Source organism: Alosa pseudoharengus, unplaced genomic scaffold (genome assembly GCF_046254945.1).
Source record: "Alosa pseudoharengus isolate Yale_2024_CS ecotype anadromous, Long Island Sound unplaced genomic scaffold, YU_APseudo_1.1 YU_APseudo_1.1_scf_7, whole genome shotgun sequence".
Classification (NCBI taxonomy): domain Eukaryota; kingdom Metazoa; phylum Chordata; class Actinopteri; order Clupeiformes; family Clupeidae; genus Alosa; species Alosa pseudoharengus.
In genome coordinates this window covers 11,666,521-11,692,397 of record NW_027468859.1, presented here as the reverse complement: position 1 = coordinate 11,692,397, position 25,877 = coordinate 11,666,521, and the positions used below count along the sequence as shown (strand labels likewise).

The following is a 25,877-nucleotide window of genomic DNA, read 5'->3' as shown; positions in this document are numbered from 1 at the left end:
GAACCTGATCAGTATTTAGAGTCTCTACACTACAGTCATGGTGACCCTCAATATTTACATCAGTCTACATTCTTTTGTAACCTTATTCAATCAAATGATTTAAAAGTGCATTGTTTGAAATTGGAATACAATAAATATGCTGCCTGCATCTTTTATTTTATTATTGGTTTACAAAAGTTAGGCTACATGAAGCAATGACTTCTGGGAATTTCAAAACCGAATGCGTCTACTTCCTTCAGCACGGGGAATTGCCGATCTAGCATGCCTTGATCCTCGGAATTTTCCCCTTATAAAAGCTAATAAACTGCCCCCAAATGCACTTCGAAACATAAGAGAATGTCTGCTTAAATTCAGTGAAGGTGCTACGGTTGAAAATCTACAGTCGGAATTGACACATCTCGCCACGCACTGGGACAGCCTGAAAAAGTCTCCTCTAAACGAGTATACAGTCAAAGCGTCGGACTTTGATGATGCCGCGGAGATATTAGTCCAGTGGACAGAAAGGTGAACCCGGAAATGTTGAGTACACCAAAGTTTTATGATGGAAATATATAGTATGGGTTCCCAGCATGCAGAAACTGCCGGATGCTAATTTGCATATGTTGGGCAATTTGTGTAATTGAGCTAATTAGCATAAATTAGCATAATCACCTATATTGATCATATTATAAGAGCTGCTTGGCCAAAATGGACCATGTTAGTATGTTTTTAGGGGTTACTGGAGATGCTGAGTCCATATCTGACATTTTCAAGATTCAAAATCATTGGTTTGGTCACGTTTTTACTCTCATTAAGCTGATTTTGCTGAGTTTTTGGGGGCGATTTAGACGGATTTTTGGAGGATAAAAATTTTCAATGTTGAGGAATAATTTGGATTCTCAAGTTATTTCTGAATTCCACAATCATTTTGGAAATAGCTATTCACTGGCCCTCTGCTGTGACTCACAATTGAGTAACAAAGGGAAGAACTAGCCTCTACTACTCCTCACTGTCCTCATCCGTTGTCCTGTCGCCATCTTCTCCAGACTCTTCATCCCTGTCCTTCTGCTGTTTTTGCTGTGTAAATATATTGCCACATGTAACATCGCTGCCTTTGCAGAAACAATAATTAGTACAGGCCAGGCATGCAGTTACACTTTCCAGATACATGTATACACAGTTTTAACCCAGCTTTGCAGTTACAGCTGATAACATCTAACAAATCAGGAGGAGCAACAGGACAGGACAGAATCAAGGGTGGGCAAGTTCCTCTCCTTTCTTCATACCTGTCTTCTAACTCCCTCCAAGCGCGGTTATATCCACAGCCGGTGGATCAGGACGGTCTGCTGCTTTCCAAAGCAGCACCTGTAGATGGGCACGTTTTCCATGGAGGAGCAAGACCTCACCGCCAGGGATGAATTACTGCACCGGCCTACCGGGCCAGGTCCGGGGGCCCAAGGGGTCAGGGGACCCTGAAGCCCAAGCCTTTGCATGAAATCATTGCCTCAATATCAACACATCAGGATGTAGGCTATGAATCTGATTGAATTTAGAATTGGCCATCCCCAAAATGCACCAGAATACAGGAAATCACATCAAACAAATTAAAACATTTCTGAGGAAGGACCCCCAAACCCCCCTTCCACATACGCGACAATTAATGGGGGGCCCTTAATACATCTGGGCCCAGGGGCCAGAAAGATCATAATCCATCCATGCTCACCGCTAGGTGGAGGCCCAAGCAAAAGGATCCGAAGAGAACCCTCGTAAGGGGTACTGAAAAGCTTACAGAGGCCTTCAGACCTTGAGCCCCTGCCCCCGCCGGACAGCTTTAGGCTGGAGTTAGCGGTGGCCCTGGCTGCGGAGCAGAGCAGAGGTGGAGCGGCAAGGAGGTGGTGCCTTGAGGACGGACGGTTGGCGGAGCCTGTTCGAGTCGGCCTGTTCGCCGGTGCTCTTTAGAAAAATAAGGGGGAAAAAAAGTTTGTTGTGTGGCACGAGCCAGAGAGAGGTCTAGGCCTTGGCGCGATCGTGGCGGTGTGGAGCGGCCGGAACAGCGGAGGACAGCTCTGCGACAAGGCAGCAGAGGAGGGACGCCAACGTCGGTAGCTGTAGCCTGATTGCGCAGCGTGGTCCGGCTGCGATGGAACTGGAGTCTGCTGCCCCGACTGGCGAGACGACGGAGTGGAGCATCGGAGGTGCAGTGCCAGTTACGGTGCTCAGCGCCGGGGAGTCTGTGGCAGTGGAGGCTAGGCCCCGCCAGGTGTTGGAGGAACGTTGCGGTGGTGCACACTGCGAAAGTGTGACCTGAGGGCGTTTTCTGAAGGAAGCTGGGGATGAGAGGCGACAGACCAGGTGACTGCTAGCACGCCCCGCATTGGGCCTCTGGTGGTTGTGGTTCCCCAGGGTGAGTAGGGCTCTTGCGGTGTGTGCACCCCACCTGCTGTATGGCAGTGCCAGAGACTAATTGCTGGGCTGAATGTGGGAACGCCCGCGCCGAGGATGGCAATGGCTTGCTGGGGGAGCTGTGCAACGCCAGCAGGCTGGACTGTGCTTGAGATTCCCACGATGTTTCGCGCTGGGGATTCTGGGAGAACTGAATGATCATCTCAATACCAATGTTTCCCAAAAGGCTTGTCCCAAGGAGAACAGTATTACCTTAAACACACATGAGGAAAGTGAACAGTCCAATCAGTAGACTAGGATAAGCTAGCCAACTATGCTACTTTGTTTACAATATTTCCAGGCTTCAACCAGACAGCTGAATGTGGTAGAGTTGTAATAGAAATAGTAGGCCTAAGCTATAGGCTAATCTGCTAATGTGCTGTCATAAATATCAGACATTCAGTATTCTCTCTTTTTATATCAGGATATAAAATAATACAGACATATTACATTGTAATCCTCTGGTATTCTAAGGTAGGCTATTGAAATGTCTAGCCCCCCCCCCCCCCCCCCCTCCAAAAAAAGAAAAATCGAGGTTTGTATCAAACCGTGGGTCAACAAATCGTGATACGAATCGAATTGTTAGGTTGGTGTATCGTTACAGCCCTACTGTATATCGCTACAGCCCTATCCTCCAAAAATCTGTCTAAATTGTACCAAAAAACTCTGCAAAATCAAGTGACCAAACCAAGTTTAAATAGTGATTTTGAATCTTGAAAATGTCAGATATGGACTCAGCATCTCCAGTAACCCCTAAAAACATACTAACATTGTCCATTTTGGCCAAGCAGCTCTTATAATATGATCAATATAGGCTATTATGCTAATTAGCTCAATTACACAAATTGCCCAACATATGCAAATTAGCATCCGGCAGTTTCTGCATGCTGGGAACCCATACTATACAGCGGGGAAAATAAGTATTGAACACGTCAACATTTCTTTCAGTAAGTATACTTCCAGTGAGGCTATTTGCATGAAATTTATGATGGAAATACTGTATATTTCCATCATAAAACTTTGGTGTACTCAACATTTCCGGGTCCACAATGGGGCTCTATGGGCTGTCCACCGGACTATATAGGAAGATACAGAAATAAACCTGGTGAGCAAGAAATGTGCTACCTGCAAGAATTGTGCAATCTGTTGCTATTTCCTTCTCCAGCAGTTAAACCTCTTTACCTGTGCCTACAACTATATATGGTTAGCAAATGAATTCCTACTAACACTGTCATGTACTCAAGTGGCATGCAAACAGAGTTTTTCCACTCCTAAATTCATCAAGAATCGCCTAAGGACACGATTGTCACAGGATAATTTGGAGGCCTTTATGCTGATGGCGACAGAGAAAGAGATCCTATAATGAACTTGGATGCTGATGAGCAAGCTCCTTCGCACCTTGTTAACTGCATGACGTTAATTAAGACACGTTTGTGGAGCGGCTGCTCTGATGGGTTTCCCGTTTACCAACAAAACTAGGCCTACATTCGCGCGCAGCCGTGGGGCAGAAGACGCTTGGTGCCACAGTGTTATAAACTTGACTTAAATAGTCGGCTGCTGTAAACTACAATCGGAATTTTTTATATACCCCTGGTCCCCTGTTGTCTCAATGATAATAACATCTCATTTCAGGCTATATTTCAGAGTTTGCCGTTCATTTGCATAACATCGTATTTTGTCATTTTTGGCGAAGACATGCATTCCTTTAGGGATATTGAACATATTGAACATTCTCTAACCCAGTGTTTTTCAACCACTGTGCCGGGGCACACTAGTGTGCCGTGAGAGATCATCAGGTGTGCCGCAGAAAATTACCCAAATGTCACTCACTGGTCCAGAAAAGCAACTGTTGCATCAAAGAATTTATAACCACATGCTCTCATTGATTGTATGATTGCACTATTTGTGGTATGCAGGCATTGTACAATGGGGGCCTCATATCCAGTTCATAACAACAATTAAATTAGATATAGTCACCTACAAATGAAACAGAGGGCGCTTGTTTTATTGAGCAGGTCTTGCATAGAAGCCATATCTGTGTATTATTTGAAATTTTAGGCTATGGTATGTTTATTTTTTCTTCACACAGGATGTTAGTGTGCCGTGGGACATTTTAAGTGTCAAAAGTGTGCCATGGCACAAAAAAGGTTGAAAAACACTGCTCTAACCATTGTGATTTCGAATTGGTGCAGTTTTCAGCACAAACATGGAGAGCACTACTCTATGCTCTTTGGTGCTATGGTGCTTTCTGCCTCTTGCGCACGCATGTTTTCGTGACGTTGCATTGAAATCCATGTAGCCTATTCTAGGCTATTCTTTTTTAATTTTCGTATTTTTGGAGTTGTGCATTGATATATCCATGTTCTGGGTTCAGTCTTTATGCATATTAAAGTCAGAGTTCATCACCAATGGGGCTACAAACGTGTTATGTCCGTGCATGCGAAGCAAAGAGTATAGAATTACTTCTATACTCTTTGTGTGAAGTTATATCTGTGTGTTGCGTGCATGCGCGTCCCCGTGTGGGCCGCTGTTTGGTGAAAATGCCAGGGCCGTTTTTTAATCCCAGTCCGTCACTGGCCTACAGTACCGTTTTCACACCTTTAACCACACCGTGAAAAACATCTTCACTCTGCAACCACTACACTTCCTACCGTAGCCTCATAGTCACTTATACAATTGCTTTTTAAATACACGAAACCTGATGAAGACATTTCACTCGCTCTCTTGCACTCGCTCACTCGCTGGCGGTCCCATACGCAAATGTAATACCTCCCATTCATGACTGTTTCATGAGACATGACTCAACATTCATATCAAACCTTTCATGAATGTGGAAGACAGAATGACAAAAATGTGTCAAAATAAAAGTCCAACAATTGCAAAACAGCATTGCCGTTTTTGTTCCGAAACTCTTACCTGATCACGTCACATCTGAGTCAATGGGCTACTCCAGTGCCAAAAAGACAGAACATGGTCAAGCAAATAATTTTTGTTGATAATTAATAATTTTATGATACCTTTGCAGATGATTTCTCATCTTTTGCTACTGGGAATGTCCAACCATTCCAGGTTACACAAATACGGGTCAGCTGAATGTAGGCTAGTTTACCTCCCAGTGTTAAATTCAGTGATTATGAATACTTCACAACTTGTATAGTAAATACGATGTAGACTTCATAAGATATTCATGAAATATTTACAAAATATTGGCTCTAAACGGCAATGCTGCTTTGCGATTGTTAGACTTTTATTTTGACAAGTTGTCATCGTTCTGTCCTCCACATTCATAAAAGGTTTGGTATGAATGTTGAGTCATGTCTCATGAAACAGTCATGAATGCTTTATGTGCAGTTTATGACAGCTGCTATGAATGTGTTATGAACTCACCCATGAAGTAAAGTGTTACCAAATATTTTAGCTAGGAGTTTCTCTTATTAAGTTATTCACAAAGCCTTTCAGACCTAGCCTACTCTTAGTAAGGAAAAATGACAACTCCTAAACTAAGAGCAAAGATTCTGGAGCGGAGCGCTCTAGAATCTTTGATTAAGGCCACATAGCCAGGTATTTAGAGAAACAAATATTCCCCCCCCTCCGTTTTCAATAATAACATCGTGCACACAACATTGTTTTCAAAAAACTTGTCATTTACATCAACCCGCATAAATACGCTGTCGAGCGCCATAATAACTATGCCAAACCTATGGGTGGCAGTGTAGGGAGAGGAATAAAGCCATGCTGGCCAATCAAAATCCTCAGAATCGACACCAACGACTAACACGAGCAGTAAAAATGCTGACCTCCGTGCGATCAGAGAATGTCTAATAAGACGGGCTCTGGTGCGATCCTTCGCCTCTGCTCCTCCATGTAGAGCAGTTGTTGCAAATGCAAACAGGCCAGAAGCGTTTGCACAAAAGTAAAAATTAGTAGCACCTTAACAGCATCCATGATAATCCTCATCAATAGCCAAAGAATCTGTAAACATCAGGCGCTCACATGACGTTAAGGATTTTCTGGCGCATAATGTGACGTTTAAGAAGCTAAAACGCCGTTTATCCCTGTTGACACGGCAGCACATAACCGGCGTTATCAGAAATCTCCACTTTGGCCGGAGGTTTTAGAAATAATCGTTTTCTGTGATAAAAACGGGGTTTTAGTGTAAACGAGAGGCCAAACCGCAGGGGAATATCTGCGTTTTCCGTTCGTGTAAACGGGGTCTAAGAGTGAGTGAGTCTTCGTTGCTATGGATGACATTATTACTCATGCATGAGCTTGACTGAAGTGACCACCTTGATTGGCTGATGATTGTAACGCGGGAATGATTCCAAACACCTCCCTTACGATGATGAGTGACAGGTGACAGGTCTGAGAATGCGTGCGCTACACAAGGAAGGAAGATGATAAATAAATGAATAAAAAGGCCTAGCCTAAATGAATCAAGAGTAAGGCAAAACAAATAGCCTAGTAGCCTAATGAAACATACGGATTGATGTAGTATCTTTGTAACATTATTAAATTAATCTGTTACTATGCCTATGCCTACGTTTGCAAAAGAGAACATTTTAATTTGATTCACAATAATGTTACATTTAATTTACATGTTGACAATGAGTAGCCTAGTTTTGGTTGTTGTTGGTGGCGTTATTGCATGTTAGTTATGCCTACAATGCAAAATTGCTTGTTGGGGGCAGGGTCGGATTAACTGGGCACAAATGTCTGATGGCCCCCCCTGCCCACCAGCCAACGCGAATCGGGCGGTCAGTTAATAGGCCTATGTCGTGAAGATTTTTCTTGCTTCATCTAAGGCACGAGCGCATCTGTGAGGCCAAGCCTAGCCTGTTTGTTTACAACTAACATTACATTTAATTAAACTGCTTATAGGCTATGCCGGAATAGTTTTCCACATTTTGAATATTAGTGTCGGGTGAATTAGGAAATGTTCTCAAAGTACAGTAAATTCACCAGTGTCAAATATGCAGTGTAAAAGTACATTCACTCTTTCCGAGCAATTACAACAACAGATAGAGTAAGATGCTTTACAGTGTCAGTGAAAAATCACATAGTTGAAAGACGTAGTGTCAGAAGTGCTCTGGAGTAGCCTGGCGGGCCATCCTATATCATTGAAATGTATAGTCTGGAATCGACCCATTCACCTCGCTTAATCCAAGGGGCGGGCAGAGAATTGTCTTTCAAACTGCCTAGGCATGCAATAGGCCAGCGATACGACCAATCAGAACAAAGAGCAGGATGACGTGGCCAGAGCGACGAAAACAGTGAACGGGGAATGACTTAAGTGCATTGTGTTGCTCAACTTTCAAAGAAAAGCACAAGTCGAACTCCTCCAAAGTTGCCAATGCCGATTCAAACAACCGCTCTTCGTTCGCCATAGCCACCTTGTTGTTCACCATCGCAGGACTGTCGTCATGCTGTTAAGCCCACCTTAAGACTCTCTAACAAAATAGAGTGCTGTGATTGGATGACGTCCACGGCGTCAGCCAATAGAAATCCCTATGGTTTGTTACTAGACGTACAGGCTGAGCAAATTAATTTGCGGCCGCTAGGGTGTGTCTAGATTTCTAGGCTAGCTCTGGAGTGCTCCGCCTACTTTTTTCTCAGTTTTCAAATAAAGCAGAAGTTTTCCAGCGCCATTTTTTCCACCTTCGAGGATTTCGGTAAGTGTCTCCTAATCACATATTAAACGAAAAAATTACGTTTAGTCGTATTATATAATGACTTTGCATTATTGTTATGTTAATCTTATACTCCGGCTTTGTCTTTGGTCTTAAAATAGCAGATTTTGAAGTGCTTAACGTTAACAATGCGACTTGATGGCTAACATTTGTTGAACGGTGCAACAGTCCACAGGAACAAATTCGGGACGATCGGGAGTTTTCAATGAGTCTGCGCGGTGCGGGCCGGCCCATAGAGCTTTTATCGCGGCCGTGAGTCATACGCGGCCATCAACCTGATAGATGCATTAAGAATTTTCCATGAGCGGCCCCTTGTCTAATGGCATGACCCTACAAGCGATCAAGTTCGAGGAAAACTGTTACTGAAAACTACAAGATTTTTGACAGTCGACGGATTTGCGTGGTTGCTTGCTTGCTGTTTTACACATGGATGGAAGGCAGAGAGAAAGGTTACAAGCACAAGCTAGTCTTATGTTTATATGTAGCCTATAGCCTAGCCTGTAACTAATTAATGAGCCACTCAGGCTGATAAATGGTTTGTGGAACTCGTTGGAACTGTTTATATGTAAGCCTTTATAGGCCTACTTTAATCTACCTATTCAAAGTGCCTGGTTTTTCAATTATTTAATTACCTGTGTTATTAGGTTGACATTGTCTGTAGGCTAGGCCTTTTTTAAATTTATAAAGTCAACTATTGGAGTGCTATGATACCCAGATACATGTATGTCCTTGCATGATGCTTGAAATTTCCATCCACCCACAAAGCTGTTTTTATACTGCACTTAAACACATTACACATTTATTGAAAGTACCTGGTTTGTGATTGATAGGCTTGTTGTATTGCATTAGCACTACAGTTCCTTTCTCCAAATGTAGCCTATACGTAGCCTATTAGTATTTTAAATTGACATATATTTTGTTTGTGCTATTGATGTGTGCGTGTTTGAAGGGGGGGGGGGGGGGGGGGGTGCCGTCAGAATTTTTCCAGTGGATTTTAGTGTCCCACTCCGCCCCTGTAATGTTGTAATATGAGGCAAGGTAGTTGCTAACGTTTAACTAGACCAGTGGTTCCCAAACAGAGACATTATGATCTTCCGGAGTACCCCCAACACCACCAATTGTTAACAAATTTTTTTTAAATTGTTTTATTAATATTTATTTTTATCAATTTTGTCGAGAATAGTGAATAGGATCATAAACATATGAAACAAATCTCATCAATAGTCAACATATGATAGGCCTACAAATGTGCTGAATACCATGATTTTAAATAGATCTGCACCTAATCTCACACACAATTGTCTTGTTGAATGCAGTGATCTTATCTGCTAGGTGCTATCTGCGCCCCACCTGGCATGTCTCCGCGACCCACAGTTTGAGAAATGCTGTTTTACCCTCTCTGTCTCCACTCTCGAATATTTTGTTAATGCGGAGAAAATACGTTTTTAATGTGCAGTGCAAATGCGGAAGTTAAGTTACCAACGTGGGATAGAGAAAACATTTGAAAAGGCATATTATTTAGATATTTTTTCGCGTACCCCCTGAAATCAGTCCATGTACCCCTGGGGGTACGCGTACCCCAGTTTGACAACCGTGGCTCTAAACGATGCTGGATAACGTCACTTCTGTTGACGTTCAAAGAAAACAGAAAGCTAGCTCGCTACTTCCTCCCCCTCCCTCTCATGCAATTGAAACTCTCCTAAACGCGCATCTCGTCTGTGATTTGCTGGAACAGTTTGTTATGTTTTTATGGGCTAGGTTTGCTCAGGTTGTTTTTGGTGCCGCTTTTGGAGCCTGGGCTGTCCACAGAGATGGCGTTTTTTACAGTGTATTCAGGACACAGGCAGCTAGCGGATGGTGAGGTGATGTTTGCTGTAAGTGACAAAATGTTTTAGCCTAAAAAATGTGTGGCATCCCTTAGAGCACCTTTAAACACCACAGAGACCTATTTTAACAAATAGTGGTGATTTTCATTGACATTGCGTGGTGTTCATAAGAGCAGGGTTTAAACTGCAGGAATGATCAAAAACAGAGTAAAACGATCACTTAAAGTGTTAAATGCACAACAATGCAGTGTTATTGAACATATGAATTAAACTCATATGTTCAATGGTTTGATGTAAAGCTGGTTTGACATTATAACAGAGTAAATTATCAACACTCTTAAGAATGATATTTACTCTCCATAGAGTTATTTAACATGTGTTAACTTTAAATAACACTATATAGTGTACACAAGTGTTAATTCTTAACTCTATTTAGAGTACATTTTACTCTAATATTTTAACACTTGAGTTTAACACCAGTTTGGAGTAGGACCAAATACACTCTGAAATAGTGTTAAATTCAACTTTATGGCTGAAAGCTGCTTAGGATCCCCCCCTGTCAAGCAATATAACCTTACAAACGCGCGGCCTGCACTCATTGTTTCAAAAGGAGTAATTTCGGCTTTGTCGGAACTGAATAGCTGTGGACGGCACGGCAGGGCATGCCCAATGAAAATAAATTAACGCAACACAACACAGACCCCGCTTCTCTCGCATCAGTCACTGAAATGAACGCAACACAGAACCCACTTCTCTCCCGGCAGTCACTGACAGAATAAATGCATGGGGAAAAACACTTCCCCATGACAAAGACATTGTATTATGTAAACTTCCCACGACTTCAATATTTGACAACATATCATCAATGGTACTTCAAGTATGTGTTATTTTAAGATAGGGGACCGGGGGGGGGGGGGGGGGGGTCACCCAAATTTTGTAATCATGAAAACAGCAACATTTCAAAGTGGCCAAGGTGCATATTTTTCCATGTAGCTCTCAGTCTTCACACTTCGGGAACCCCTCTCTGCACACCACGTTTACCCCTCATTTCCTTCTTTCTTGCCGAGTAGCAAGATAAAGGCCTCGCGCTTCGGCTTTCGTAAGGACTCAATGGAGACTGAGGGACATAGGCACTAGCAAAGGTTCTAGAGGGAATGTGATATCTGGAGCCATATTACGTTCTCTTTCGTTCCATAGTTGTCAACATTGAACATTGAAAATAAGGGAGATGCCCCGGGTTTCTCACCCAAAATACAGGAAAATGTCAACATCATCCCCATTAACGTCAGAAGGGTTGTAGCAACAAAGTAGCCTACTTTATTCACGCCTAACAGCCTTTATTACAGTAATTTGGTCAACTTTACACAGCCCTAAAAAGGCTACATTTACCTTTGGCTTACTTTTAGTATACCGTGTAACGTTAAACAGTGTGCATGCTTAACATTAGTAAAGCATACTTGTGCTTCATTCATCCACATCCAGCTCCTAACGTTTTGACAAGCATATCTACCAATTGACCTTGTTCCTGCCCAATCTCTAGCTTTGCTGTCTCCATCCTTTCTGTTTTTGTTGTTTGCAAAAATATATAGTTATTGGTAAACAGCAACAAGTGCAATTTGTTAATCGCTGTCATTCTCTCCTGCGCAAACAAAAATATGTTACGTTCCAAGTAGCCTAATGCGTAATTCTACTCCATAAAGTTGAACAAATACATTTGCTTATTTCACAGAAAAATATAAATAGCCAGTTTAGGGTCTACAGTGCAGAAATGGTAAGTTATGGTAGGCCAACTTGGAGTGAACATACAAACAGGGGAAATTCTTTCTCTAGTAGCTGAGTAGCCTGATGGTAGGCAGGTGCGCACGTAGACATACGGCCGAACATGCAAGCGCCAATGAATCGTGCTCTCACGACAATCACGCCGTTAAACTTAAATAGGTTATCACTCTAAGTTCGCCTTCAAGCAAGGAAAACGATGATTTGAAGACATCTGTTTCGTTGTAAGGGCAAGGGGGTAGCAACAGGGCAACACAGAGACAGGCCCAATGGCAGGGCTAATGTTATGAGAGTATTAAAATATGGGATATTCTACGGGAAAATATGAAAACGGCAAGACAGCGGGGGGAAAGTTAAAATATGTGATAAACACGGAAAAAGTTGGCATGCATTGTTTCGGTCCCCGTGCACAGGGATTATTTGTCACATTATTAATCACATATGATTATTTGTGAAATTGTGCAAACAGGTGCAACACATTTGAAAAGGAAGGACTGGTAGCATGCAAGCTCCCGGGAAAGATTGATTTAAGAATGTTATCACAGTGTGTGGCTGTGGCGCAAAGCAGCGCGGGCGGTGACAGCGACAATTGGCAGGGGAGGGTCATGTCTTTTTTGACAATTCTGTCGGAGGGTCAGTGAACAATTTCTAGCAGGCAAGAGAGGGTCATGCAAGCACTCAAAATCCCTCCGGTGGCCCCTTCAATAAATAACCAACAGTCCCTAGATTGCTGCTGGGCTATATGTCTTGGTTCATGTCTGTTAACAACTCATTGCCGTCAAGCGCGTCGTGGTTGCATCCATTACAAACAAACATGCAATGTGAACGTCTGGGATTGGGGAGAGCACTAAATGCTCTACTGAATAAGCACGAAGTCAAACCTTTAAATGAAAAACACTCTTTAATAATCAAAAAAATAAACCGCTAATGAAGTAAACTTGTGACCATCAAAAATCGTTTATCGCCTGTAACTCCGTGATAACAGGACGTAACAGGAAGGCATTTGGCTGAGCAACGGAGGTTAATATGCTCTATATTTTGTCCAAATGATGTCTGTCTATCATCGTTGCACTCGGAGAAAACCGGAATGTTTAATTTGTCCTGCGTTTCTTCTACGGCTGCAAACGGGATTCACTCGCAGTTAACAAATATTTCTTTATTAGTGCAGGGCAGACATATTTCTGGCTATTAAATTATTTCTAAACCAGTCTGCTAAAGTTTGTAGTGAAGTCTGTGTAGGGTTTTCCAGGCCCATTTCTTTTTACGAGACACCCTGCTCACAAGAGACATCTGCCGGTTGTTTGGGTTGTTGCAGCGTCACTGGAAAAATACAAATTAAAGTCGCGAGGGAAGCTGGACAAATCGAAGAAATGCCCACTGTATAGCGACACATGGGTCAATTACCTCCAACATCTGAAACACGTCCTAGGTCAAATCCATGATGCCGGGTTGAGTTTGAACCAGCGGAAGTGTGACTGGGCTAGGAGTGAGGCGCAGTACCTGGGATACCATCTAGGCCAGTGGTTCTCAACCTTTTTTCAGTGATGTACCCCCTGTGAAATATTTTTTCAGCCAAGTACCCCCTAACCAGCGCAACGCATTTTTAGTTCAGAAAAAAAGACTTAAAACAGAGCACTGTGACATCAGTGTCTAATTTATTAAACTTTGGAACCACGACTCCATCCATAAACTTCAACCACGACTTCATTGTTTGAGTTTTTACAGTGATTGACAGGTGATGGCGGGTGGCATGTGACAGGTTAGGTCGAACCATCCTGGTATGGGTGGGACTCTGGGTTTTTTGGATAATGAAATTGAATAGCCTACTGAAATATAAAATTAATTTTATGAACTTATATTTTCCTGAAATATTTATTAAATAATTGTTTTTAAAGTATTTTTTGCATGGATTCTACTTTTTAAATCTATGTATATTTTAACCGTAAGCTGTTTTTAGGGCATTTTCACTACCTTTATTCATAAGGATTTATTCTAGTCATTGTAAGTGCCACACACATATTATATATTGCTTTTTTCAGCAGAGTCTATGCTATCCAGATCATTTCATGTATTAGTACTAGCATTGATTTTATTTAGATTTTTAAAGAATTAAAATATAAAAAGCGTATTATAAAAAATCTTATATTTTGACATGTATCTCACCACAGCAAGCTCATAGCTCTACATGCATTTCATGTGTGTGTAGGGCAGACTGTCCTGAATCTGGCAATATCATTGCCATGGTGGACGAATTCTCTGGGGCTGAGCAATTTACAGGCATATGTGGTGTGTGCCTTACAGAAATAAATGCCATTTTTTTTATCTAGTGATTTAATGACCTTTCTGCGCTCCATATCTGTGACACGAACTGACCTGACTTGACCCGAGTTTACGTGTTATAGCCTGTGTGTATCTGGTGTCTACACTCATGATTCTCTACAACTTTTTACTGCATTGCCATGAACAAAGTAAAGGCAAAAAGGGTGTTTCTTTGCCGAACAAATTGGGATGCAATATGAGCCTTGAATTGGATGCCATGCAGGAATTTGGTAGGATCTCAAAACCGGATTATGAACATTCTTTGCCATAGAGAAACACACAATAGCGTTGGATTATAAACATGCTTTGCTACAAAAACGTGAGGTAAGTCGAGCTATATGAAATTATTATTTTGCTGTCACTTCGTCTGTTTTATAACCCAGAAGGATGTACTTGGTATAAAATGATAGCTCCATGTCTCCTCTTTCATTGCGTGGCATATCTATCCGATCACAGGTCCGCGAGTAATTCAAACGAGAGTAATGGGTGTGCAGCATTGGTTTTTGTACATGACGTTATTATTATGACCGATAGTCAGATTGTTTTTTTTTTTTTTCGCATGTCCAAATTTCCGTCAAGGATTCCCGGGACACTGTAAGACCGGGGTACACGAAACTTGGTGGGCATGTAACCCCACATGGATAGCATGGAACCTCCTGTTTTCGTTTTTATCTGTAGCCCCCCCGCTGGACTGGACCCCCCGAAAGGAGGGTAGGGCAGACACAGTTTTCTGTGAATATCTCGAGAACCGTAGGGTTTAGGAGGACCATTTTTTGTTGTATGTTGATCTCAAAGGGCCATGTCAACCCATTCCATAACCACTCATTTCATGTATAGCGCCACCTAGTTAAACACAAAAAAGTAAAAATGAGGTGTTGTAATTGCAGGTATCTGTGACCTAACAGTCAAAACTGCACGAAATTGGAAGTGTAGGATCATTATGACACCCTCTGAATGCACGCCAAGTTTCGTGGAATTCCGTTCATGGGGGGCCACACAATAAATTAATTTATATTACTATACACCAACTGGCCTGTAGGTGGCCGGAGACAGTTTTCTGTGAATATCTCGAGAACATTTGGGCACACATGCACACAATTCAAGAATTTCTCAGAATTATGAACAGGCAAGATGGGGGTGGGGTTGTATAAAATGTATATTACATGTGAAATCTATTAACTAATCATGTTTTGGTACTTGTTGTCTAGCAGATACCAGTGAGAATTGAGTGTGCATAATGCAATTCAGTGAGTCAGTTAGAATCATATATGCCTTTCAGCGTGACTTATTTTTGTGGAAAACATGTGCTGGACTGGGCGGCGGTCATATTTTGTACCGCTCTGCGGTACATCTAGTTTTGTAGTCACTTCGTCTGATTTCATAAGCCAGAAGGATCAACATACTTGCAATCAATGGATAGCCCTGTGTCTCCTCTTTCATCTGATATGCTTGCCATATCTATGCGTTCACGGGTTCGCGAGTAATTCAAACGAGAGTAATGGGTGCGTCAGTCGTAGCCTGACGTAGTTCTGACGTAATTCTAGTCAGAATATGAGTCTGATGGTGCATTCAGAGCACCTCGGTATGACAAGGACCGCCCCCATGGCTACTTTGTTTTTCCGACAGCAAGTGTTCATGTGCTTCGCCATCGGAATGTGTGACAAACACGGATGCCACAACAAAGGTTAAAACATACACTCACTAATCCTAAACAAACAACTGTATTTGCTTAAAATATAGTGTAAGATGCTCGTGAAAGAAAGATATGCAGCTTTCAAGTGATAAAAAGGGCAAATTCCCAAGTTCACATTAAAACTGTTGGACATGAAAGGCCACATGGACTACAAACGAACTACAATGTGACGACAAAAGTGATGACGAGCCCCTAACTGGGCAACTCTGCAAAATCTAGCCCCAGTTTCCGAACTCTGACTCACACATTAAGTGACGTGAATGACGCGGAATGATGATGTTTTCACTCGGAGAAAGGTTTTTCCGAAGCCCATGAACGCTAGGTGATACTGCTCCATTGGGACGTAATTATGGGGCGTGTTTCAACCGATACAGGGGGGGAATGCCTCTGCACTCAATTGGATAGACCTAACCAATCAGAGCAACAAAATAGCTTACCGTGAGGTGTAGGAAGAAAACACACAAACCATCCTTCTTCTCCTACATCCCCTCCGTTTTTAAAAATAATTCTGTTGAACAGTGATATGCTACAAACATGTTAAACAGCTGGGAAAGGCTGTCGCAAATCCCTCAAACAGGTGGTTAATCAGAGATTTCAAATGAACGAGGGAACATGTCACAATGCAACAGCGCTGTTTTCCCTTGATGAAAGTGAAACCATGAGTTTTCCCACATCTCAACTTTGGCCAAAGTTTTCAGAAATAATCGTTTTCAGTGATAAAACCTCATTAAATAATATGAATTTTCAATATGGGGTCTTAAAAGCCATGTATCCTTCTAGCCACAGCGTTTTTGTTTCAAACATAAGCCTATCTAAGCGTGCTCAGATGACGTGATAGACCAGGCGCTGTTGCTCACCTGTCCATCATCGTAAAGCCTGATTTGATTGGTCCGCCCGATATAGGGCGAGCATACTTCCACCACAATGAAGCAATGCCAGACCGAACTTCTAAGGGTTAAAATCTCACGTACCCCCTGGAGTGCCTTCACGTACCCCCATTTGAGAACCACTGATCTAGGCGGAGGCCAGATCCGACCACAGGTAGACAAGCTGGAGGCCATCCGCAACAGTCCTCGGCCTCACACGAAGAAACAGGTCAGATCCTTCCTAGGCCTGGTAGGCTGGTATAGACGATTTATTCCGGAGTTTGCAACCATAGCAGCCCCCCTCACCACAGATCTCACGACCAAGGTAGCCAAAAATCCAGTGCAATGGACTAAGGACTGTGACCAAGCATTTGCCACGCTGAAGACTCGCTTGTGCTCTTCACTTGTCTTGTATTCACTAGTCCGGATTTCACCAAACGCTTCCTGGTCCAGGTAGAAAGGCCCAGGTAGCTTCCTGGTCCAGGTCCTGCCTCTGCTGTCGGCCTCGGAGCTGTGTTGGCACAAGGAGAGCCTGGAGAGGAGAGACCTGGGGCCTATTGCACAAAACTAGGATAAGGGATTAAGCCGGGATATCTTGGTTATCCTGGCTCAATTTATCTGTGATCCAGTTGATAGGGGGCAGCAGGATATGTTATGGTATAAGTTACCATGGCGATTTATTCTGTGGAGCTAGCCTGCTCCAGACCAGGCTAAGTTCCAGGATCTATTTAATCTCATCCCTTATCTCAGTCAGCAGTCACCACAAACGGAAACCAATAGTTATTCCACTGCCCACTACACATTGTCATCACATATACCTAGACCCACTGTCATTATTTAAACGTTTGTGATCATTAATTAACTTTTACATACTCGCCATTCCTGATCTGTCATGCGACAATGTGACGTCATAGGAGTGCCTAACCATTTTACGGGTGGTGGTCGCGGAACTAGTTGCAATATTCTCCCAAACAGAGCTGTTTGTTGCTGTTGTGAAAAGGCTATCGCTACCTACTTCACACCGTAGAAGAAGCAATGAAGCCGCTCTAGTTGCCATGGCGAATCAGTGAGTCTGTGATCGGTGGCGGGGTCTATTTGAGGGAGCCGTGAACGCGCACTTATCCAGGATAAGTTTCACCTGGCTTGATGAATCCGTGTCTGCTCATCCTGGCTTGCTCGTTGTGCAACCAATTAAGCCTGTACGCTCTTGTTTTGGATTCCTTGAGCGCCGCTCAGTAATCCCGGATGTCTTAATTCTGCTTTTGTGCAACGAGCCCCTGTGCTGTACCTGACTCGGAAGATGCTGCCACAGGAAACCAGATATTCGACAATAGAAAAGGAGTGTTTTGCCATGAAATGGGTCCTGGACAGCCTGCGCTATTATCTGCTTGGAAGGGAGTTTGATCTAGACACAGATCATCGGGCCTTGACCTGGTTCCAGATATCCATTCACGCATTACCCATTTGAAGTTGAAGTTCAAGTAGTTTATTGTCATGTACGGGATGTATGTTGTGTGTGTGTATGTGGGTGGGTGGGGGGGGGGGTGGGGGGGCGCATTCATAGCAGTGATTATGCAAACTTTGTTTTTCAACTGATTAAATGTTCATGAACTAAAAGTTTGCTTTCTTATGTTCTTTTTAATAGGTTCTTCATCTTCAAGATACAGTGAATGTGCAATATTACGTTTGAATGCTGTTTGTTCATGTTTTATCAATAATAAAAGGCATTCCTACATTGTGATGAATTACTTCCCTTCAACTTTTAATGAAACAATGGAATAATCACAATCAAAATAAAACACCAAATACAACAAAACAAAACTTAGATTAGTTTATATTTTAATTAGCTTGTATAAATTGTATCCTTAACCTATAATACACATTTTATACAACTGCGAAACAGGTATAAAAAAAATAATCTTTTGCCAATTTATTATAATCTCACGCTGAAAACAAAGAGGAAAATTCCACCCTTGAAGGAAAGCAAATTTATTTTGAGAAAAAGGAAAATCTCATAAAGAAATATACCAAAATAAAATACCAACCAAAGGTCACAGACACATCACGTGAACAAAGGACCTGGATCTGGTCTCTATAAAAGGTCACGCTGGTTCAACATTTCAAGGAAATCTCTTTAACTCCATTCTGTGGATAAGACAGATCATAGCCCCACTGCTACTGTATAAGACTCTGGTTCAACATTTCAAGGACATCTTTTTAACTCCATTCTGTGGATAAGACAGATCATAGCCCCACTGATATAAGACCCCATTTTTGTTACATTTTCTGCAAGAAATCCTTGAGATCAATGACCTTTCATGACATCAACTACACAGGTGATTGCCTGCAGTCCAACTCAACCTGTTGAATACTCTTCTATGGCAGCTTATGTTTCAATGTATGTGTTTGCTGCAGCTGTGGTGATATTTACTGTGTGTGGGAACCTTCTGGTTATAACTGCTGTCTATCATTTCAAGCAACTCCATACACCAACAAATATCCTTATTGTCTCACTGGCCATTTCTGACTGTTTTGTAAGTTTATTTGTAATGCCACTGCATTCAATGATTTTGATTGAGTCGTGTTCACTGTTTGGGTCAACATTTTGTGCCTTGTACAATATGATTAATTTCCAGTTGACATTTGTCTCTGTATACAATATTTCTTTCATTGCTGTTGACCGTTACTTTGCCTTAAGCAATCCTTTCCTCTATTCCAAAAAGGTATCGCTGTCTGTAGCATTCATTATAACAATACACATTTGGATTGTGTCACTGTTTTACAACTGTGCACTTCTTTACTTTAATGGAAACTTCAGAAACAAATGTCCAGATAAATGCCTTCCATTTGTGGATGAAGTGTGGTCTACTGTTGATCTTGTTGTTGTTTTTATTTTACCGTGTGCCACTATCATAATTCTGTACCTAAAAGTATTTTTCATTGCAAGAAGGCACGCAGTCTTAATTAGAGCTGCACTCAAGGACCGAAAACAACTGGATGTCCAGAACAATGGCAACTCAATGAGATTGGAGAGGAAAGCTGCCAAAGTCCTTGGAATCCTTGTATCAGTGTTTTTGATATGTTTAATACCATATTATATTTGTATGTTACTATTTGATGTGTTAGCCCAATCATATGACCGTGTGGTAAATACCATGTTAACACTATTTTTCCTTAATTCTACTATCAACCCCATCATTTATGCCTTGTTCTATTCTTGGTTTCAAAAAAGTATGAAATTAATTCTCACATTTAGAATATGTAGGACTGACTCCTCACTGATAAATGTTCTCTCAAGTAACTGAGTCCCTTGACAAGAGTTGTGTCTCTTCAGACATTTGTAGATTTATCTTTTTTCTCCATATACTTTCTCCATCATTTCTTTCATTGCTTTTGACCCCGATTTTTTGACCCCTATTTGGGGCAGCTGTGGCCCACTGGTTAGCACTCTGGACTTGTAACCGGAGGGTTGCCGGTTTGAGCCCCGACCAGTGGGCCGCGGCTGAAGTGCCCTTGAGCAAGGCACCTAACCCCTCACTGCTCCCCGAGCGCCGCCGTTGTAGCAGGCAGCTCACTGCGCCGGGATTAGTGTGTGCTTCACCTCACTGTGTGTTCACTGTGTGCTGTTTGTGTTTCACTAATTCACCGATTGGGTTAAAATGCAGAGACCATGCAATTTCCCTCAAGGGATCAAAAAAGTATATATACTTACTTATAGTTATTTTGTGTGAATTGAGCCTTTGCCACATGGATTGTCATTCTATTTTAATGTGCGTATTACACTGTGATGCCTTAAGTGTGTAAAATCACCTCCAATTGGTGTTTTATTTCTTTAAATTTGGTTTGGCCAGACTTATTCCTTTCTTTCCTTTGTCAGCCAGGGCTGCAAGAATCAAGAGGGGGCAGTGTCAGCACAACACCATTGATCCACAGTTCTAAATTCTCTTGTTAACTGGTGAGAGTGAATAGCCCAATAAACAGCTACATGTTAACTTGGGGAAGTGGATAAAAAAAAACATTAAAGTCCATAAGTAGAGTTATGAGTAAAAAAGTGGAATGGTAGTGGCACAGGAAAAAAGTATTCAACACGCTAAGAAAAAGCAGTACACAAAGGCAAGGAATGGCAAGGAACGAGCTGGAATGTATAAGTAGTTACGGAGTAATTATCCCTTCTATCTGTGCAAATTAATATAAGCTGAGTACATATTGATGGGCTATAAAAAGGTTTTTTGTTACCAAAGTGTCACACAAGAAACATTTCATGATGGGTAAAAGCAAAAAGCTCTCCCAAGACCTTTGCAACATTATTGTTGCAAAGCATATCATTGGATTCTGGTTACAGATGCATTTCAAAACTTTAAAATCATCCATTAAGCAGTATTGGAGCCATTATCTGCACGTGGAAGGAACATCACTGCATCATCAACCGGCCATGCACAGGATCTCCTCGCAAGATTTCTGACCGGGAAGGATAGTCAGAAGAGTAGCCCAAGAGCCAAGGACCACTGGGAGAAAGCTCCAGAAAGACTTGGAGGCAGCAGGTACAATCGTTACCGCTCACCCCGCATGACTCTATTACTAAAGAAAATCATGGCAAAGCTCGTTGAAAGTTTGCTACACAACATTTGAAGAAGCCTATGAAATACTGAGAGAATATCTTCTGGTCAGGCGAGAGCAAAATTTAACTTTTTGGATGTCATACTACACACCACCTTTGGAGGAGAAATGACATTGTGCATCACCCTAAAAATACCATACCAACAGTGAGGTTTGGAGGTGGAGGCATCATGGTGTGGGGCTGTTTTTCATCTCATGGTAATGACAGACTTCATACAGTTGAAGGAATGATGTATGGAGTAATTTTGTTCCGGGAGAATTTTGCCACCCACCAGGAATATGAGGATGAGACATGGCTAAACCTTCCAGCAGGACAATGATCCAAAGCATTCAGCAAGGGGAACTCTCAATTGGTTTCAGAGAAAGGAAATCAAGGCCCTGACTTGAACAGTTTTGGAAGTTAACTAAAGATCAGGATTCTTAAGAGGGACCCCTGGAATCTTCAATATTAAAATACTATCTGTTTAAAGAATGGGCCAAAATCACATATGAATACTGCGACTGATTAGTTTTGTCATACAGGAAATGCCTTGAAGCTGTCATTACAAATGAAGGCTTTTCCACAAAGTTTCAGTAGGCGTGTTTAATACTTTTTTTCTGTGTCATTCCACTTACACATAACTCTACTTATGGACATTAATGTTTGGATTTTTTTATGTGTGTGGATTGCCTAGGTTAATTAGCCTGGTCCTACCAGACTCTCGTACAAGCATTTCATTTGTACAGAGAGTCTGGCCACTTTCCATTGCCAAGTGTTAACTTCCTTGAAAGTGAGTACTCTGAAGTTTAAAACTATTGGATCTGTCCAGAGCCACGCTGGATCTGCCATAACCAATCGCTAACGTTTGGTCGTGACGTATGTCATGCTCAAACTAGCGCACAACCTCAACCTCATCGTTCTCAGCCACCCCCTCTGTTCGGTGATTGGACAGGTAAAATGTGGCCTGAGAAAACTTGCGAATATACCGAAAACCCAGATGACGTACTGAAGGAAAATTAAAATATAGCGGAAGTACGTAGGAGGGCAGAGCCAGGCTATAAGTTAATACTAATGTCTGGTGAAAATGTCATGTGTATAGCCTCACTGGAAGTATACTTACTGAAAAAAAACTTATTTCCCCCACTGTATAGCCTATGCTTGCTTGCGTAGGCTTATACTTATTATTTTGAATGATTGCTTTGGAGGTATGCTGTTAAGGAAGAATTTAAATTAAAGCCTACTGAAAAAAAACATAGTTCAAAACCACCAGGAATTGAACCAATGTCATAGCCTGGCGGGCCATTCTATATCATTGACATGTATAGTCTGGCATCAAATCATTCACCTCGCTTAATCCAAGGGGCGGGCAGAGAATTGTCTTTCAAACTGCCTAGGCATGCAATAGGCCAGCGCTACGACCATATCCGTATCCGGTCGGCAAAACGGCAAATACATCCTTCTTCGAAAGGAATGACTTAAGTGCATTGTGTTGATCTACTTTCAAAGAAAAGCACAAGTCCAACTCCTCCAAAGTTGACTACAACGCCGATTCAAACAACCGCTCTTCGTTTGCCATAGCCACCTTCCTTGTTGTTCACCGTCGCAGGATGTCGTTATCCTGTTAAGCCCGCCTTAAGACTCTCTAACGAAATAGAGCGCTGTGATTGGCCGTCATCCACGGTGTTAAGCCAATAGAAAGGATGGACATAGATATATACACTAGATGTCGCCTTCTGCTTCTCAGCATGCGTCAACACCGCCGCCATCTTTGTACAGGGATCTGAAGCGCTAAACTAGTTCTCCTGTATTGTCAGCGTTACCTATTTAGCGACGTTTGGCCATCCCCAGCGATAGAAAACCTTTTTAGCGATTAGCGACAAATTTGGGAACTTCTCACAATGATGGCAGATCGGCTTCTTTGTTGTTGAAACGTAAGAAAATCACCTTTCTCATGGCTTTGTCATTTATGAATTCAGCTACATCTCGTTTGCCCATGGCACTGACCCATGATTATAAAAGTAACGACTGGCATAGCCTATATAGTAGCAGAGGTACAGAGGTAGAAACCCCGTAAAACCCATGAAAAAAAATCAGTTACGGGGCGGAATCTCTTGGAATTTTCGTTTATGTTTTGAACGATTAATTCTAGAATAGCGTATTAATAATGGGCTAGCCGTCCTCCTATTTGGGTTGCCAAATTAGCAAAGGCCAACTGTCAACAGCTGTCAGTTGTAGTCATGAACGCCTACAAGTGCACAAATTTCCAAAATTAAAACAAGAAACAAATTAAGTGGACATCGGAGGAGCTTCCTGAGATGGTGACGTCTTCGTCAAACTAAGAATATCAAGTCTGACGCAGACCTGGCCATATTTCTCCACAACAGGTAGCTAGCTAAACTTCATCTGCATCGCTAACTTCAGCTAAATATGTTACGTTGGTTAGAGAGGTATTTTTTGTTTTCACTGTTTCCGTAATGTGTATCTGGGTCATGGTTGGAGAAACGTTAAAGCAGCTGCAGGTCAACTAACGTTAGCTAAGTCTTCATTACATCTGGCAACCCAGAAGAGGCTCGCGTCTGGTAGTCTTGAGAACGTTCACCAGTTTTTTTATTTTGGCCTACAGAACGTTCGTTAACAATCCTACAAATCGCACCTTTAAGCTTAGTTTTCTCTAGACTCAACCATAAATACATGCCTGTCAGTTGGAACAACCCAAAAAACTAGATAATTGCTTGAGATTTTGACGATTTATGGTGATTTTATTTTCGCTAGATCTTTGCCCAGATTGACACTAATGCATTATAGAGGAGTGGATCACTGAAGCAAGATGGCGTCTCGATTGACGCATTCGTTCCAATGAACAGCAGTAGTCAAGGCGACATCTAGTGTATATGTCTATGGAGGATGGATATGAGTGTGTTTGCATGCATGTGTGTATGTGTGCGCGTGTGTGTTTATGTGTGTGTGTGTGCATATTTTTTCCGTAAAAGTCTAGAGGGGCTACAAAAAAGTCAAGACACTGGCAACATCTTGTGCATCTATAGATGTCATTGCAATTCCAAAATTATCTGGCTACGTGCCCCACTTCATTTAAGGATGATGTAAGAATGTTCTTCAATTCCATGTTGACTTCTTGGCACAGTTCCGTGTAGCTTGAAATGACACACAAATACCAACCAAAGGTTACAGACACATCACGTGAACAAAAGATGTTGATCTGGTGGTCTCTATAAAAGCTCACGCTGGTTCAACACTTCAAGGAAATCTCTTCAACTCCTTTCTATGGATAAGACTGATCATAGCCCCACTGCTATAAGACATCATTTTTGTTACATTTTCCGGAAAAAATCCTTGGGATCAATGACTCTTCACAACATCAACTACACAGGTGATTGCCTGCAGTCCATTAACTTAACTTGTTCAAAATTATACTCTTCTATGGCAGCTTATGTTTCGATGTATGTGTTTGCTGCAGCTGTGGTGATATGTACTGTGTGTGGGAACCTTCTGGTTATAACTGCTGTCTATCATTTTAAACAACTCCATACACCAACAAATATCCTTATTGTCTCACTGGCCATTTCTGACTGTTTTGTAGGTGTATTTGTAATGCCAGTGCATTCAATAATTTTGATTGAGTCGTGTTCACTGTTTGGGTCAACATTTTGTGCCTTGTACAATATGATTAAATTCCATTTAACATTTGTTTCTGTATACAATATTTCTTTCATTGCTGTTGACCGTTACTTTGCCTTAAGCAATCCTTTCCTCTATTCCAAAAAGGTAACGCTGTCTGTAGCATTCATTATATCACTTGACATTTGGATTGTGTCACTGTTTTACAACTGTGCACTTCTTTACTTTAATGGAAACTTTAGAAACAAATGTCCAGATAAATGCCTTACATTTGTGGATGAAGTGTGGTCTACTGTTGATCTTGTTGTTGTTTTTATTTTACCGTGTGCCACTATCATAACTCTGTACCTAAAAGTATTTTTCATTGCAAGAAGGCACGCAGTCTTAATTAGAGCTGCACTCAAGGACCGAAAACAACTGGATGTCCAGAACAATGGCGACTCAATGAGATTGGAGAGGAAAGCTGCCAAAGTCCTTGGAATTCTTGTATCAGTGTTTTTGATATGTTTAATACCATATTATATTTGTATGTTACTATTTGATGTGTTAGCCCAATCATATGACCGTGTGGTAAATACCATGTTAACACTATTTTTCCTTAATTCTACTATCAACCCCATCATTTATGCCTTGTTCTATTCTTGGTTTCAAAAAAGTATGAAATTAATTCTCACATTTAGAATATGTAGGACTGACTCCTCACTGATAAATGTTCTCTCAAGTAACTGAGTCCCTTGACAAGAGTTGTGTCTCTTCAGACATTTGCAAAAAGATCTTTTTTCTCCATATACTTTCTCCATTATTTCTTTCATTGCTGTTGGCCCTTATTTTGTGTGAATTGAGCTTTTGCTCCACATGGATTGTCATTCTATCTTAGTATGCGGTACTACACTGTGAAGTGTGTGTGAAACCACCTCCAATTGGTGTTTGCTATCTTTAAATTTGGTTTGGCAGGCTTATTCTTTTCTTTCCTTTGTTAGCCGGGGCTGCAAGAATCAAGAGGGGGCCGTGTTAACCACCTCACATTGATTCCAGAGGGTGGGTTGTTGGCCTTGA

The 25,877-nt window shown here is 41.8% G+C and overlaps 1 protein-coding gene and 1 pseudogene across 1 annotated transcript; both read left to right on the top strand.

Annotated features, from left to right (window-relative positions):
- Nucleotides 1–18,896: 18,896 nt before the first annotated feature.
- On the top strand, nucleotides 18,897–19,893 carry LOC143110008 (trace amine-associated receptor 13c-like; annotated as a pseudogene).
- Nucleotides 19,894–24,545: 4,652 nt separating this feature from the next.
- On the top strand, nucleotides 24,546–25,550 carry LOC143109961 (trace amine-associated receptor 13c-like). Its single transcript, XM_076272762.1, has one exon. The coding sequence runs from the start codon at nucleotides 24,546–24,548 to the stop codon at nucleotides 25,548–25,550; it is 1,005 nt and encodes a 334-aa protein (XP_076128877.1).
- The last annotated feature ends 327 nt before the right edge of the window (nucleotides 25,551–25,877 follow it).

Bases quoted from the DNA above. Each gene is read 5' to 3' on its own strand.
- LOC143109961 (XM_076272762.1), top strand. From the start codon at position 24,546: ATGACTCTTCACAACATCAACTACACAGGTGATTGCCTGCAGTCCATT.